This window comes from Melanerpes formicivorus, unplaced genomic scaffold (assembly GCF_026170545.1).
Source record: "Melanerpes formicivorus ecotype bairdi unplaced genomic scaffold, bMelFor1.0.p_v2 SCAF_69, whole genome shotgun sequence".
NCBI lineage: Eukaryota > Metazoa > Chordata > Aves > Piciformes > Picidae > Melanerpes > Melanerpes formicivorus.
The window spans coordinates 118,009-134,132 of record NW_027142421.1 but is presented as its reverse complement, the minus strand read 5'-3'; the positions used below and the strand labels follow the sequence as shown (position 1 = coordinate 134,132).

Sequence of the window (16,124 nt, the reverse complement as noted above, 5' to 3'; positions counted from 1 at the left end):
TTGTAGCCAGGTGGGGGTTGGTCTCTTCTTCCAGGCAACCAGCACCAGAACAAGAGGACACAGTCTCAAGCTGTGCCAGGGGAGGTTTAGGCTGGATGTTAGGAAGAAGTTCTTCACAGAAAGAGTGATTGGCCATTGGAATGGGCTGCCCAGGGAGGTGGTGGAGTCACCATCACTGGAGGTGTTTAAGAGGAGACTGGACGAGGCACTTGGTGCCATGGTTTAGTTGATTAGATGGTGTTGGGTGATAGGCTGGACTTGATGATCTCAAAGGTCTTTTCCTACCTCATTAATTCTATTCTATTCTATTCACTGACAAAATGGATAGTTTCCCAAAACAGTTACATTTGCTGTCAATTTGAGCTATTCTTCTCCTTTAACATCTGCTAAGATGACAAATTTTCAACTCAGTGGAAATGAAGACTTGCTAACTATCTGTACAGGCTATCTGTACAAACAGAATTTCCAAGGAGAAGATGCATGTTCTCATCACACACATTAGGTAGGGAGGAACCTTGCTTTTTTGGTAAGAAAATGAACCAGGCCAAATCAGCCATCCTCAAGGCTGAAAAAACAATTAGGAAATTCTGGCAAACTGCACAAGCTCAGTAATGAAGTTCAACCAAAGCACATGAGGTTAGGCCTGCCAAAGACCACCAGAGACTCTTCGGAAACCACCAAAGGGATGCACCACATGTATAACAGATATGTTAAATATAATTATTAGTTCCAAGAAATTATATGAAAATGCATGACTATTCCAGGAAATCTAATCTACATGCATGTGTTTAAGAAATAAAAAGTGGCTAATCTGCCAGTCTTCAAGATCTGAGACAGGAGTCTCCTTGCATCCAAAAGTTGTGCAACTTTAAAATAAAATGCCTAGCTTTTAAAACTTAAAACTGGAGTCTTAGATGGTTTCCTTATGTAGCCAAATTGTATGGCAAAGACACTAAATTAGTCCTGGAAAGATTTTTATTTGCTCTGGCTTCAAGATTAGGATTCCAAAGCATGTATGGAACAGCCATATTAAAAGGTCGTCTTTGAAAATTTAATTAAGTGTAAAGCATTTGAACTAAAAATGACTGATTATGTAATTTTTATAATACCTTGTCTTCCTTCACAGAAATTGGTCAGGTAGCTTACAGCAATTTTGCCTCCTATGTTAAAAATTGGGAAAAAAAACAAAAACATTTAAGGCAAAAAAATCCACATAACCACAATTCTGTAATAGCAAGTTGTCAGAATTCTACTATGTGAAATACTTACACAAAAAAAAAAAGCAAAGCAGCATTTTATTGTGTAAGGAAGAGAGGAGCCAGGATTAAAATTGCTAACAGTATACACTCTCAATTTTAACAGTGAAGATCAAAAGAGATTTTTTTACTTCTTTCCTTTCGTATTTATTTTACCAACGTGATTTTCCATCAACCTATAGTACACAAAGATCTAAATCCTTGGCTTTCCCTGGAAACATAACATGATTCTTTTCAGAGCAAGGTGAAACTGGGGGTCTGCTACGGGGCATCAACACAAGAAGAGGGACAAGTCCAGAGGAAGGCTACAAAAATGAGCAGAGGGCTGGAGCGCTTCTCTGATGAAGACAGGCTGAGAGACCTGGAGTTGCTCAGCCTGGAGAAGAGAAGGCTCCAGGGAGACCTTATAGCAGCATTCCAGGACCTGACAAGGGCCTACAAAAAAGCTGGGGAGGGACTGTTTACAAAGGTGTGTAGCAACAGAGCAAGGGACAATAGTTTCAAACTAGAGAAGGGTGGATTTCGATGGGATGATGGAAGAGGTTCTTTATTCTGAGGGTGGTGGAACACTGGAAGAGGTTGCCTAGGGAGTTGGTGGAGGCCCCATCCCTGTAGACATTCAGGGGCAGTCCTGATGGGGCTCTGAGCAACCTGATCTAGTAAAAGATGTCCCTGCTTCCTGCAGAGGGGGGTTAGACTAGACGACCTTAAAAAGTCCCTTGCAACCCAATGCCGTCTATGATCCTACGATACCAAGCATCACTCAACCAGTGCAGTAATTGTAATCAATCACTAGCAGCCACATGAAGCACGAAGATGCTTGGTCTCAAAACACACATCAGCGCCCCAGAGACCGCCCTGCGTTTCCTGTTCCCCTCCCGAGTCATCTTCGCGCGGTTGTGGCAGGCTCCGGCAAGCCACCGCCCGCCTCACTTCAGCCACTTCCCGCAGCACGTCCCTTCCTTTCGTCCCTGCCACACAACTGGACGGCGCCAGCAACCCGGCCCCAGGGCAATGGCCCGCCCCCGGCAGCTTACGCTCCTCAGACAGCTTTCACGCTGTCCCTCAATGTACTCCGCTGTGACCCAGCCCACGAAGGGATGCTGGGTCTTGCCGACAGCCAGGGAGGGAAGCAGGCAGATTAGACGCGTCCCCAGGTGCTCTTTACCGCCCCGTTTCTTACCGCCATACGCAGTAGCGGAGGCCGAGCGCCATTCTGCCTTCTCTGCCTTGTGTTTCTTGTGTTTCTTCCCCATATCAGAACTGCGCTGCGCCCACACCACTCACGCCGGAAGCGCTCGGGACGGAAGGACTCCTTCCGTCTGCTGCGAAGGAAGATCCAGGTCAGGGGAGAAGGGCCGCGCCTCTGCTCGCTAGCCCGCCTTTTACAAAAGAGGCGGTAGCGGTGTCTCGGTGAGTCAGGTTCTTTCCGAATTGTAACGGAGTCTTACACTCTTTATGTGGCAGAAGCGCAGCCCTCGAAGGAGTCAGAGGATCTACCCGGTCCTTCCTCTCTCTGGGCGGACCGGCGCCCCGCGATCACGGATCGCCGTTCTCCAGGCTGAGTCTGGCGCGAGGTGACGTCCTGGCCCCCCCCAATGGAGGTCCGCGGAGGGTGGGTTGGGCTGCCAGGGCGCGCGAGTGCGCTCGCGGCGTGTCCTGAGGCTGTCGGCGACATCTCCCGAGGGAGGGAGAGGGAAGCGCCGGACCCCTCCATGGGCCGCGGGGAGCGCGATGGGGCACGGTATTTCCCGTGCCGGGAAGGACTGATTGTGCCGTTGCAGTATGACAGCCAGAAAAATCACAGAATAGTGGGGTTTGGAAGATACGTCTGGAGATCATCAGGTCCAACCCCCTCGGCTGAAACAGGGTCATCCAGAGCGGGTTGCCTAAGATCACGCCCAGGCAGGTTTGGAATTTCTCCAGAGCAGGAGATTCTGCAAGCTCTCTGGGCAGCCTGGGCCAGGCAACCTCACAGGAAAGACTTGCCTTAAGTTAAAGTGAGACCTTCTGTGTTCTAGTTTGCCCCCATTGCCCCTTGTCCTGTCACTGGACACCACTGAAAAGAGCTCAGCCCCATCCTCATGACCTCCAGTGTTTAGATATTGATCAGCATTTATAAGACGCCCTCTCAGTCTTCTTTAGGCTAAAGAGCCCCAGGTCTCTCAGCCTCTCCTTGTAAGAGAGATGCTTCAGGCAGTCCCCTAATCATCTTTGTCACTGAAAGCCTGCTTCTTCTTGATATCCCTTTTCCCTTAGGAGCAAGAAGGATGGATAAAGCTGCTGGGGATTTGAAGCAAGCCCTCCCAAACGTGTGTGAAAATGTTCAGATACACGTGGAAATTCATCAGAAATCAACCAGGTGTCTGATCAGAACTTCTATTTGCTGCAACTTGGGTCTGTTGCATTTTATTCATGTGCTGTGCAGCAGCAAAAGTGCTCTGCCTTCTCCACAAGTGTCTCATCCTAAAGCTGAACAAACCCATTTGTCTCAGATTCTCCATGTACATCATGCAATCTAGTTTCATAATCATGTTCTTGGCCATATTCTATGCTTGCTCCAGTATATTCTTATCTCTTCTACAGCAGACCCCAAAACTGCATGCACTGCTATAGATGTAGTATCACAAACAGCTAATAGATGAATGGAATTGGTTTCTGTAATGTTTGCACTCTTGCTAGAACATCCTAAAATAAGTTTTACCTTGTTTGTGGCAGCGGCACACTACATGGCCAATTTGTCTGCCAGTACACTAAGATCCTTATCTGTAAACCTGCTCTTCATCCAGGTAGTCTCTGGTCTGTACCATTGTCTAGGCAGTAGATGGAGAGATAAATTTCATGTTTACTTGATAATGTGAGGTTGAGAGTTTCTGTAAACTGTCTCTTCAACCTTTTGTATGAGATGGAAGTTGTTTTCCATGTAGACTCAGTGTATGAAGTTAAGCACTCTGACATTAGTTCATACTTCCTTATAAATGTCCATGCCATAAATAATGCTGTTTCTTTCTTGTTAGTGTGGCCAAGACAGAAGATATCAGGATGAGTGTGTTAAAGCTGTTGAACAGACATAACATTGTGTTTGGTGATTACAAGTGGACAGAGTTCGATGATGGTTTCCTTAACAGCAACGTGCAGTCCGTGTCGATTGTGGATACAGACCTGAAACTGAAAGACAGACAGGTATTCAGAGTCACAGAAACATTCAGGTTGGAAAAGACCCTCAGGGTCACCAAGTCCAACCATAACACTACTCTACAATGTTCACCCCCTGAACCATATCCCCAAGCACCACATCCAAACAATTTTTAAGCACATCCAGGGTTGGTGACTCAACCACTTCCCTGAGCAGGCCATTCCAATGCCTGACCACTCTTCCAGGAATGCACAGCTCTGTTCAGGTGCATATGAACTAGTTGTAAGTAAACTAGTGATAGCCTAAGGACATATACAGGGCAAGGTCTGTAGCACAATGTAGTATCTCATATTAGGCTGACTGGTATAACCAGGAGTAGGTGGTTAAGTTCTTGGGCCTACTCCTGTTAGTAAGGTCTGAAACAGAAGTAGTAGGCTTCAAAACTGGATGCCAGCTGAAAACTAACTTTTTAATGTTATAATGAGCTTTGAATAAGATATATTAGGTGTTAAAAGTCTTTTTATGTCTGTTCTAGCCTATTGACTTGAGCAAAAGCAATCTTTCTCTTCATATTTTTCATCTACATGAAGAAGGACCAAGCTCTGAAAACCTGGAAGAAGAGAATGAGGATATCATTGCAGCTAACCACTGGGTGCTACCAGCAGGTACCCATGTGATATTTCTGGAAGGTCTAGAGCAATTACAATGAAAGAAACTCTTGGCAAGGCTAAAACTGTTTATAGGGTTACCTATTAAAGGTACTATTTTATATGTTGTTTAAGTTTGTCCTTTGTCAATGGAACCAATATATTTGGACTGTCTTCTTTATGAGTTTGATTGAACTACTACAGATGATATCCCAACATGTCATTTATTTCTATAATACTTGTGGGTGGGTAGAAGTATCTGGTCTTAGAGAATAAAATGTATAGTCATAATCAGAAGCATGGAAAATTTTAACCCTGCAAGATGTATTTCAAATTTTTATTTGGAGATCCACAAGAAACTCATCAGTTCAAACATTCATTTTCCAGAGCCCAAAGTTGTCTTCCAGCCCCCAAAACTGCTCTTACATTTGGAACAAACAAACAAACTAAACAGATTTAGAGTCCTCAGAGTGCCTTCTGAAAAGAATAAGGCTTTGCTCTGCAACAGAGTGTGGCCTGCCTGTTATAATCTTGTGCTTGGGGAAGTTGGATTCTTCACCTGGAAGAAGGAAGTATAGATGTGATCTTAACTCAAAGAGACAGTGATTCTGAGACTCTTCTTTGCTCTTTCCATATTGTGAAAAGCCAAACTATCCATTACATTGCTCTTAGGGAATAATTCCACCTGATACTTTGACATTATGCCAATATTATTTTGGTTTATAATTATTTATGATGTCTATTTTGTTTTTCTTTCCTGAACGCTTGAAAGTAACTACTGGAAATGATTGATACCCAAATTGCAACTTTATTTTTTCATTCAGCTATGTGGATTTTTTTTTCGTCCTCAATAAAACAAGGGCATGATAAAATAAGGCTCAGAAGCCTCCTCCCACCCCAACTTTTAATAGCTTTTTATCTTAGGGAAATGTAGAGCTATCCCCTATTGAGGGTGCTATTTTCCCTTTCATATTAATAAATTAAGAAGAACAGTTTCTCCTTGCAATTAGTTGAGGAAGCAATGTCTGTGAAACTGCTTAATTTGTCTGTGAGAAACTAGTGTCTGTATTTTGAGAAAAATAACTACATTTTTTTCTATACATTTTAATTGTTCATGTAAATATGTTCTTCATCCTTCATTGTAGTTGAGAATGATTTGAAAACTGCTTTGTGCTGTAATCGTAGTTTACAAATTCCCAGACTGATTTGTCCTAAACAGGTATTAATATATTACTTCTCTTGCAGCTGAATTCCATGGCCTTTGGGAAAGTCTTATATATGACACTGAAGTAAAATCACATGTAAGTTGAAAATGAATAACAAAAGTCTGAAGTTTGCTGTATTCGCCAGAGAGCTTATTTGGAAATCACCATCTCAAGAAAGAATTCCAATGTCTGCTTATTATACTTTATTTTGATAGGTGGTGTATAGTCTTAGCCATTTTGGAAAGCTTTATATCCAGGTTAATATCTCTTTATAGATATTTTTGATAGTTAAATACTTTTCTGATGTACATTTGACAAAGGAAGGCAGAGCTGATGTTCTGGGGTTAAACATCTTATACCAGACATATAGCAATATGTACTGTTGCGAAGTCAGCTGAAACTGGGTTCAGTAATGCTCATGCCACAAATTATAAAGAATTGCTTCATATGTATTGGCTTATTGTACAGAAATTGGAGGTGAAACTGTCACTGATAATATCAGATTCAGTTCTCAAACCAGCTTGAAAATTTCAGGGAGCAGAAAGGCAACTGTGTATCCACAGTGCCGAATGCATGAGCAGATAATTTCACTACATTAATGCATGCTGAAGTGGGTTTTGTAACATTATAAAACACATCAATATGTATTCATTGCTTTTCTGAGAAATCATTAGCATATTCATTGGTCTTCTGGAGCTCTTGCTAATATATGCAAATGTGTCTTCTGCATGCACACTGCCATCTTGTGTGAATATTGGGGAGAGATAATATTGGGGAGAATACTGGGGAGATAATATTGGGAGAATATTGGGGAGATTTCAGAAGGTAGCCCCTCTCTTCATCCCTTTCCAGTGTCTTCATTGTGACCCTGAGGTTCACACATGCTTAGAGAGGTGTGGACTTGTTAATGAAGGCCTTAATAGCTTAGATAACTTTCTGTTCTTTCTCACCTTCAAGGATACTGCTTATTTCACAATTTATCACCTTTTTTCCGTGATTCCTCACCTCATCTGAGGCCTACAGCTGTATTCTGTGTTATCTTTAAGAAACAAAAGACTAATAAGCTAACAATTATGGCTTCTTTACTGTGCTCTAGTTATTCTATTGAAGTATTTCACGTTTATTTATAAAACCTCTACTTTTTCATTAACTTATTTGATTTAATTTTCTACCTAGAAAATAGGTGGAGGTGTTGTTTTGGTGGCAACTTAAAACTTCCCAGATTTTCACTTCAGGCATATTCATCAGTCTGCATGAAGAAAACAATGAATGCTTTACAGAACAGAGTAGAAATTCACTCTTGTTAGAATACTGCACCTTGTTTTAAGGCTCATTTATTGCATGTTTTTCTAAAAGGGGAGAAGAAAATTGATGGGGAAAAAAAGTACAACTTCAGAGACAGAAAAAGTGCACCCAGCATTTTTTTAAAATCAATGCTCTATTTCTCTGTTTTGAGCTCTTAAAATATCTGTCATGTCTGTGGTGTAGCATCATTCAGGGAGGTACATGAAACTTCTCATATTTGGGAGGATGACCAATCTAAAAATTCCTTGCAGGAGCTGATAGAAATGCTTTTCAATTATTCATGTAAAATTTCTGGAACTCCTTTTGTGCCTGCTACCTCCTATTCTTTTTCCTTGGGGCAGGAAGGAAGTTAATTTCTGACATTTACAGTAAGAAAATTTGCCTATAGCTAAAAGACATATTTTATATTTTTTTGTTGTTATTTTAGTTTAGATTGCACAATAGATGTAAGAAATTTGTTTCTATTTGTAATTGTATTTGCTGGTATGTCTCTAATTTGTGTCTCTCTTGTTCTTCTTATCTAGTTGCTTGATTATGTGACGACCACATTACTATTTTCTGACAAAAATGTTGACAGCAACCTGGTATCATGGAACAGAGTTGTTTTGCTGCATGGTAAAAATTACCTGTTTTAAAACAAGTAGATTAATTTCCTGTCTATTTATACTTTCCTTCTGGAAAAGCTTGTATTGTGTTTCTGTGTAGTGAGATTTGATGATAGAAAACCATCAGAGAAGTATTCTTTCTGTAATACAAATTCAGGTTGTGTAATGCCAGAATCAAACAAGTTCACGTGTCAACAATATCAAACAATCAAACAATAGTTCACATATCAATCAATCAAACAATAGTTCACATGTACTATTTTGCATGAATTTAAGTTCTAAAATTTATAATGTAGTGACAGTGTTTGCTTTGATTTTTAATTTTCTTAAGTGATAGTGATTTGGGTTTTTTTAATAAAATGCAAATATAATGCAGGTACTGAGGACATTAGGAGCCACACATTAATTACAGTTCCATTGTAGTATTAAAAAGTACATTAGTTGTGGCTTTATAGGAATGCAAAGCCATTAAAAAAGCCAAAAGTATACACACATACTTCTGAGAAAACTAGAAAATCATTGAGTATGTTGCACTATTAACTCTGTGTGTTCTGTTGCCATGTATGAAGGCAGTACTCTCACTAGTTTACTTATTAATCTTTCAGTCAGTCCTAGCTTACTGTGGTTATATCCTAAAGAAGATTGACATCAACTGAATCTATTTTCTTGCAAAATGTGGCTTGTTACTGATAAATTACAATTTTTGTCATCCAGACTTATTAAAAACTAAGAGGTCTTAGTGGAGATGTTTATTATGAGTATTGATTATGTTTATTATGACATTAGTTTAGAAGCTGACATAGTTGGAAAACTATGTCAGACTGTTAATAATGTATCTGATATATATCTAATCAATGAGCTCATTATTATGATCACAAAGAAGTTAACAGTGTGGAAATCTACAACTGTTGCAGTGCAAATTATCTGTGTGCTCTAATGGCAGTACTGCTGTTCAATGAAAGTATTGATATCTGACTGATGACTAACACCCACACATCAACTTCTGCTTGTTCATACTTTAACTACTTGCCTGTTTTGAGAAGGTCTGTGTGGCTCTTCCATGAGGTTTCAAGCCAGATGCAGATTTGTGCCAGGGCATGCTGACCAAACAGTGCTTGATGTATTTCTGTTTTGTGTAACACAATACTGTTTCAGGAACATAAAAGTTTAAGCATAGCACTAAATTTTAAGAATGCTAATAAGTATAAGCCCTGATAGAGTGATACACTTTGCTGTTGTGATTGATATTTCAACTTTATGGTGTCTGCAAATAAACTATTTCAGTGAAATTATATAAATTCACAGCTCAGCTCTAGCACTGTAGTGGAGTAAGCAGCCTTCAGAATTCCTTGGTATTCATAGTCATTGTCTTCTGTGTATATATTCTACAATTATTTCTGTAATGAACTATAGTAGTTAAAAATGTATTCCATGTCATTAACAATCTGATGCACATTCTTTGTAATGTATGGGTTTGCTTTCAAATCAGGCCCTCCTGGAACTGGTAAAACCTCTCTCTGCAAAGCATTGGCTCAGAAGCTGACAATTCGATTGTCATACAGGTGATCATTTTTGGAAACGTTTCTCTTTAGTTTTGCTTTCAGTAGCTCAAAGATGTTTAATATTTGATTCAAAGTAATTTGTGCCAAATGGTAAAGTTGATATTTCTTTTGTAGTGCACCTGGATAGCAATAAAACAGATCTGACAGAGAGGCTGGTTAGGATATTTTAATGCCTTTTAAAATGAGTAACTATTTGTGCTCAGTTATGTAAAACAGATTCCAGTGGGTGTATAGTCATTTGCGTGTCCTCACATTGTACATCAACTAATATTAAAAGACTAAAGGTCATAGTGTCCAGCCTATTTGCATCTTCATTTTCAAGAAAGCCTGTTTCTAATGGGTAGTGATTTTGTAACCAATTAATTTTGTATTTGGATTGTCTGAATGCCGGTCTGCAGAGGTTGGTCTGTATATCAGACAAGTAATAAGAGTTAGCTTTAAACTTCATAGCAACTTAGCTTGTTATATTTTTATATATATAAATTTATTGTATAAAATACTAGGGTGCTGGGATTGTTTAGCCTGGAGAAGAGGAGGGTCAGGGGTGACCTCATTGCCCTCTACAACTACCTGAAAGGTGGTTGTAGCCAGGAAGGGGTTGGCCTCTTCTCCCAGGCAACCAGCACCAGAACAAGGGGACACAGTCTCAAGCTGCGCCAGGGGAGGTTTAGACTCGAGGTGAGGAGGAAGTTCTTCACCGAGCGAGTCATTCGTCACTGGAACGGGTTGCCCAGGGAGCTGGTTGAGTCATCGTCCCTGGAGGCGTTCAAGAGGAGATTGGACGTGGCACTTGGTGCCATGGTCTAGTCATGGGGTCTGTGTTGATAGGTTGGACTCGAAGATCCTCGAGGTCCTTTCCAACCTAAGTGATACTGTGATACTGTGATACTGTGTTACATAAAGCATGTATAATTGTTGGAGTGATTTGACTCTATCCCAAGCTGAATTTATGATAAACAGGGACTATATAATGTCTGGTTGAAATACTTTGTCACAAGAATACGCATGCAGAGCTAAGTAAATAAGCTTCATGTTTTTATATGCGTTCTAGCTAAACTGAACAAAATGAGGCCATTAGCATGTTGACTATTATTTAAACTGTATTTAAATAGCACCTGTTCTAATGAAGAAACTCTAATAGAAATATAGTATAAATAAATCTAGTGAGACACATTTCTAGAAATGGCAATCAAAACAGATAGTATGTTTTCAAAAGTAAGTAATTTAAAGTACTAATTCGTGGATTTCCAGGACTGAAATGGAAGAAATGAGATTAACGGTAAATTAATGATGTTATTGACTTTTACTTACAACAGATTGATACTTCTTTTTCCTTTCATATTTTAGGTACAGGTATGGGCAGTTAATTGAGATAAACAGCCATAGCCTTTTCTCTAAATGGTTTTCTGAGGTATGTATTGATATAGCTAATTAAGTAGACTGTGTTTCAGAAACTACACTGTTGAACTGCTTCATGAAATAACTGCGTGCACCAAAGATTACTCAGAATAATTAATGTAATTTGAGACTGCTTAAATAGAAGCTATATTTGAAAATTATTTAAAAACACAATGGTTTTCATTTTTAATATGATAAGGCTTGTGAAGTCATGTGATAACGCAGTAGTTAAACATATGTATATGGTGTCATTCTAGAGCGGCAAGCTTGTAACCAAGATGTTCCGGAAGATTCAAGAGTTAATTGATGACAAAGATGCTCTTGTATTTGTACTGATTGATGAGGTATGATTCTAACTGTGCTGATGTACCTAAAATTCAGCAGAAACTAAATTGGTAAGAGGGAACTATGATGATTGTCACTCATAAAGAACAATAAAAGCATATTTATGTGTTTTTGTAAGTTACAAGTGTGGATTTTGACTGCTGCAGATTTGAGAGATACAGGAGGAACACAGTATGATTCAGTAGGCAAATTCCAGATGAAAAGTGAAGCAAAGGATTGCTTGGTGGAAATTCCTTTGTTTCTATGTGTTTGTGAGCAGAATATTAATAGATGAAATCAATGATCATAAAGGTCTTTTCCAACCTTAAAAATGCTTTGATCGTTTAAACTTCGAAGTAGCCTAGACAATTAACAAAGTTAAGGAATTAACAATGTGTGTTAATTATGCTTTAAATGTATAAGGCTCTAAAAAGAATTGCCATGCTTCAGTTGATTGTACAGATTCTCTTTGGACTTGCATGCACACACACACAGAGAGTTCTGTTGTCTAAAAAAGAATCTTACTCACTAGACTTTGCTTCCTTGGCATTGTTTTCTCTCTCACAGTAAATTTATACTTGACAAAAGATTTTGAAATGAAGCTTTAGATACCATACACAAGGTGTATTTTTTTGGTGTTTGCTTGCTGACTGCATTCCAGATATGCAATATTTTATGATTTTTTAGTGTGTGTGTTGTTGTTTTATGTGATTGGTTTGATTTGTTTGTTTGACTGATTGATTGATTTATTTTTTTGGCAGGTAGAAAGCCTCACAGCAGCTCGCAGTGCCTTCAAGGCAGGCACAGAGCCTTCAGATGCTATTCGTGTAGTGAATGCTGTGCTGACACAAATAGATCAGATTAAAAGGTAAACTTGTATTATTGTAACAGTAAAAAGTAATTGACAATTGCAGGATTCCTAATGAATCTTAATTCTTAGAATTAAATACTTCTAATACTACACTGAATTTGTTACTGCACTATTCTTGCTAATTGTGACAAGAAATAGGAGTAGTCCAACAAAATATTTTGCATGTAACAGAGTGAGCAATCAAATCAAAGATAGTATACTTTCTTTAAAGCTAGGGAGAGATACAGAAGAGAGAGTCATGATACCTCCTTTGGGAAAGCAAAAGTAAGATCAAGGAAGAATTATTTACATCTTCTGTGTGGCAGGTTTGCATAGCATATGGCTTAGAAGCAATCACTGATGCTTGATCCACTTCCTGGATTCAGTACAAGATACCTTCTCTTGTTTTACTCCTGCCACTTCCCTTCCCAGGGAAGGTTCAGATTTATTAATCTTTTTATAATATTTTTGTTATGTCAGAAGCTATGCCAGTTAATAGCTATCACTTCTGAAATAGGGTTGGAGAAATTATGGATGCTTGAGAAACAGCTGAAAGAAAGAGACTATATGCATTTAATGCATTGGTGATGATTGGCCAAGAACGTCAGATAATTTAATGTAATTGCTGGCTGACAGGAGTGGTGTGACAGCTTATTGCATGAAATGGATTGAGTCCTAAGAAGGAAGGCTTCAATATGCCAGTCACGAAAGGAGGTAATTCTTGTACATGTGACATAAAAATCTGCTTTTATCTTGAAGGTATCCCAATGTAGTTATCCTGACCACTTCAAATATTACGGAGAAAATTGACATGGCCTTTGTAGACAGGGCTGACATAAAGCAATACATTGGACCTCCATCTACTGCAGCAATATTTAGAATATATCTTTCTTGCTTGGAAGAACTGATGAAGGTAACATATTGAAAGCAAGGCTGTAAAGTGTTGTATTTTAATAAATCTCATGTCTTAATCACATGTCATAAATAACAAAAATACACACATTGCATTTCTTTTGCTCTGTTTCCATTCTTACTACAGAATTCAATTTTGAATGTATTTAAGTTTTTCAGAGCACAATGTGTAACTCTTCTTTCTAGTGTCAAATAATATATCCTCGACAGCAGCTGTTGACTCTCAGAGAGCTAGAGATGATAGGCTTCGTGGAAAATAATGTGTCACGGTTAAGCCTTGTACTAAACGAAATCTCAAGGTAAGATTCTGAAAGTCTACATTCTATTTATGTATGTAGTGATGTCTGGAAGTAATTGAATTTCATAACAGAGTTCTGAAACGTCTCATTTTTTTTCTGTTAGGGTGCGTGCAAAACCTTTCAGGGGACAAAAAGTGGAAGCAATCAGTATTTGCCAACATGTTTTAGACTCAGATCTGGATTGGCTTACTATTGCTTCTTGTTTCTGCTCTGCCCTTTCAACTCCTCTTGACAAATTGCCTGGTGGGTTAGTGAGCTCCTTTAGGTTTCAGTGCATATTGTGAATTGTAGTGCAGTTTAGTGGAAATAGCATTGACCTTAGTTCCTGCTAAGAAAGTGTTTTGGAATGGCTTGCAACCTACTAAGTCTGTTTTTATCATTGAGATATAAGCAAAGGAGAAAGGAGTGAAGTATAAATTGAGTTTGTTATGATTTGCTGAGTGTGCTAGTAGATCAAATGGTGTTTCATGGCAGCATAGTACTTCTTGAAACAATACAAATTAGATTCATGTTATCAAGCAATATTTTTTTCTAAAGTACTGCTCCCTGTGGAACAAAGCAAAGTAACATTCATAAAGTTGGTGAAGTGTGTTTTCCTTCTGTTCCTGAAATATACAGTCTTAATCAATGAGGAGTAGAGTAAAAGCAAGTCAGCTTTTCCAGGCATAGACATTTTGCCTCTACATACACAGAGTAGTGCTTAAGAAGACAGAAATATATATCTAGTAGGTGAGATAAACTGTATGTAACTGCTGCAAAAAAGGAGATGACAGAAAACATGAGGTCCAGCCTTTGAGTTTTTCAGGTCCTTTTAGGTGTGGATGGGAGGTCATGTCTGCCTTTACAGTTTATGCATTCCTTCAACACCTTCTGTGCATAATGATGTGAAGGGCATTAGGTAAGCTTTAGCAGGCAAATGTGACTGATATTTCTGTAGCCTGGCTTGCTTTTTCTGTACTGCATAGCCTCCCATAGGCTGAAGTGCTAAAAGGGCTGCAAGTTACCTGCTGCATTGCAATTTGAATTTTTTTAGAGCAGCTTGTGCAAGAAACACAGCAAAATGAAAGGTCTTCTTTGAAGAATGGGTATTAGTATTTAAACAGCATTTCTCTCTGTTTAACTGTAGAAGAAGTGCAGGTCTTAGTGGCCGGGTCCTGAGGAAACTTCCTTTCCTAGCACACGCACTTTATATTCAGGTAAGATTGGTTTTGAGACAGATGGGAAGATACTTGGACACTTCCTGAAGTAAGAATTGGCCTAGCCCCCCCTCTTAATCTAAATTGCACTGTTTCTGCATCTTTGCAGACTGAAACAATTTTGTGCTGCCTATAATTTAAAAATGTAATTGAAGAAGATGGGTGGGATTGACCTCTCCAACAGCATTCTATTTTTATTTAAACATTGTGGCAGAACATTGATATTAATTCTTTGACAATTTCTTGCTTAAAGAAAACCCTCTGACGCTTCATAAATAATTCTTGGTTAAAACCCTTTTTTTTTGAAGCAAGTCCTCAGCAATAATGATTGCCTCAAGATTTTGCACGTCTTGACTTTACTTTATCAGTTGATTTAAAATAAACCTGCAGATTTATGTTTTATAGCACTTTGAAAATTGACTTGTATGTAAAATACTATGTATGCCTACTGCTGTAGAGTGTCTAACAATATTCTCTTCCTTTCAGTCTCCCAGTGTTACAATGACGACGTTTCTTCAGGCTCTTTCACTTGCCGTAGACAAACAATTCGAAGAAAGGAGGAAACTTGCAGACTGTGTGTGAGAGTCTGCTATTTCATAGGAAACTACAAACATTTTATACAAATTGTGCAACCTCTGTAAAACAAATGGTCAACATCTTTAATGAAGTTGAATCCCTAATCTGTTTTATTCAAAAGATTAATAAATACTTACAAACATTTTCCAGTGTATTTTTCACAAGCTTTCTATCAAATGCCAGTAAGAGGACTGTAAAAAAATTCTCATGAAAAGTCAGTTTTTTTTCTTTTCCAGTTAGTGAAAGTGGGCAGATTTTTGTTTGTTGTTTCTTAATCCCTAATTTTATTCATGCATCAGGTTTTACACTGATGATTTTTTAAAATATATTTTTAATGGCAATAGAAATGCAGTCTCTGGGCCTGGTACTTCTGCCATAAATGTACTATTTGTAATGGCTTCTGAAATAACAAGCATGAAACTGGAAAGGATTCAAAGTGCTTAGTGATGGTCCAGACCTTTAATACTGACAACTTTTTATCTTAAAATTTGATATAAAGGGTTGGTGGGTTTTTTTGTTTGTTTGGTATCGTTTTGGTTTGGTTTGGTTTTAGTTATGGCAGATTCAAAACTTTAATCTCAAGAGATCACTTGGTGGTGTTTTGTAATGCTACTTTTTAGTGTTGTTGCAAGGACAACTCACTGAAAAGTAACTACAATGTGTGGAAAGGGATCCTTAAAATGCATGCAGTTTGGTTTTGTTCTGTTTAATAAACTTCACATGAAAGTTACAAATCAACTTGGGAGGGGGGAAGGGGGGTGTGTGTGTTGGGGTGGAGGGTGGGAATTGTATCAGAAAAGCCAGGAAATATATGCATCCAGTTCCTAAAGGAGCAGATTCATTTTTCTTACCG

At 38.8% G+C, this 16,124-nt stretch overlaps 2 protein-coding genes across 15 annotated transcripts in view; one reads left to right on the top strand and one right to left on the bottom strand.

Moving 5' to 3' along the window:
- BRD9 (bromodomain containing 9) overlaps positions 1 to 2,584 on the bottom strand; it is a 29,692-nt gene extending 27,108 nt beyond the window's left edge. For 6 of the 12 annotated variants that reach the window (XM_068162949.1, XM_068162950.1, XM_068162952.1 and 3 more), the window contains exons 1-2: positions 2,440 to 2,581; positions 1,110 to 1,160 (exon numbers count right to left, since the gene is read on the bottom strand). In XM_068162949.1, the coding sequence (XP_068019050.1) occupies positions 1,110 to 1,160; positions 2,440 to 2,512 (124 nt within the window). In that variant the 5' untranslated portion in view covers positions 2,513 to 2,581. Of the gene's footprint in view, positions 1 to 1,109; positions 1,161 to 2,439 lie in introns of all 12 variants that reach the window. The other 6 variants (XM_068162945.1, XM_068162951.1, XM_068162953.1 and 3 more) reach the window with 2 other exon arrangements.
- On the top strand, positions 2,449 to 15,420 carry TRIP13 (thyroid hormone receptor interactor 13). Of its 3 annotated transcripts, XM_068162960.1 has the most exons (15): positions 2,449 to 2,599; positions 2,724 to 2,833; positions 3,516 to 3,618; positions 4,274 to 4,439; positions 4,928 to 5,057; positions 6,285 to 6,340; positions 8,074 to 8,164; positions 9,644 to 9,716; positions 11,064 to 11,127; positions 11,372 to 11,458; positions 12,200 to 12,306; positions 13,048 to 13,201; positions 13,387 to 13,499; positions 14,626 to 14,695; positions 15,182 to 15,420. In XM_068162960.1, exons 3-15 carry the CDS (start codon positions 3,527 to 3,529, stop codon positions 15,275 to 15,277), a joined length of 1,299 nt encoding a protein of 432 aa, XP_068019061.1. In that variant the 5' UTR covers positions 2,449 to 2,599; positions 2,724 to 2,833; positions 3,516 to 3,526; the 3' UTR covers positions 15,278 to 15,420. The 3 variants fall into 3 exon arrangements, with proteins under 3 accessions (XP_068019061.1, XP_068019058.1, XP_068019062.1); XM_068162957.1 differs by lacking the exon at positions 2,724 to 2,833 and having other exon boundaries at positions 2,567 to 2,669; XM_068162961.1 differs by lacking the exons at positions 2,724 to 2,833; positions 13,048 to 13,201; positions 13,387 to 13,499; positions 14,626 to 14,695; positions 15,182 to 15,420 and having other exon boundaries at positions 2,567 to 2,669; positions 12,200 to 12,310.
- The last annotated feature ends 704 nt before the right edge of the window (positions 15,421 to 16,124 follow it).

What these genes read in the sequence shown, in the direction of transcription:
- TRIP13 (XM_068162960.1), top strand. Translation starts at nt 3,527, where the DNA reads ATGGATAAAGCTGCTGGGGATTTGAAGCAAGCCCTCCCAAACGTGTGT. An exon ending in ACACTGAAGTAAAATCACAT is followed by an intron (nt 6,341 to 8,073) that starts GTAAGTTGAAAA and finishes CTTCTTATCTAG; the next exon opens with TTGCTTGATTATGTGACGAC. An exon ending in CAAATAGATCAGATTAAAAG is followed by an intron (nt 12,307 to 13,047) that starts GTAAACTTGTAT and finishes TTTATCTTGAAG; the next exon opens with GTATCCCAATGTAGTTATCC.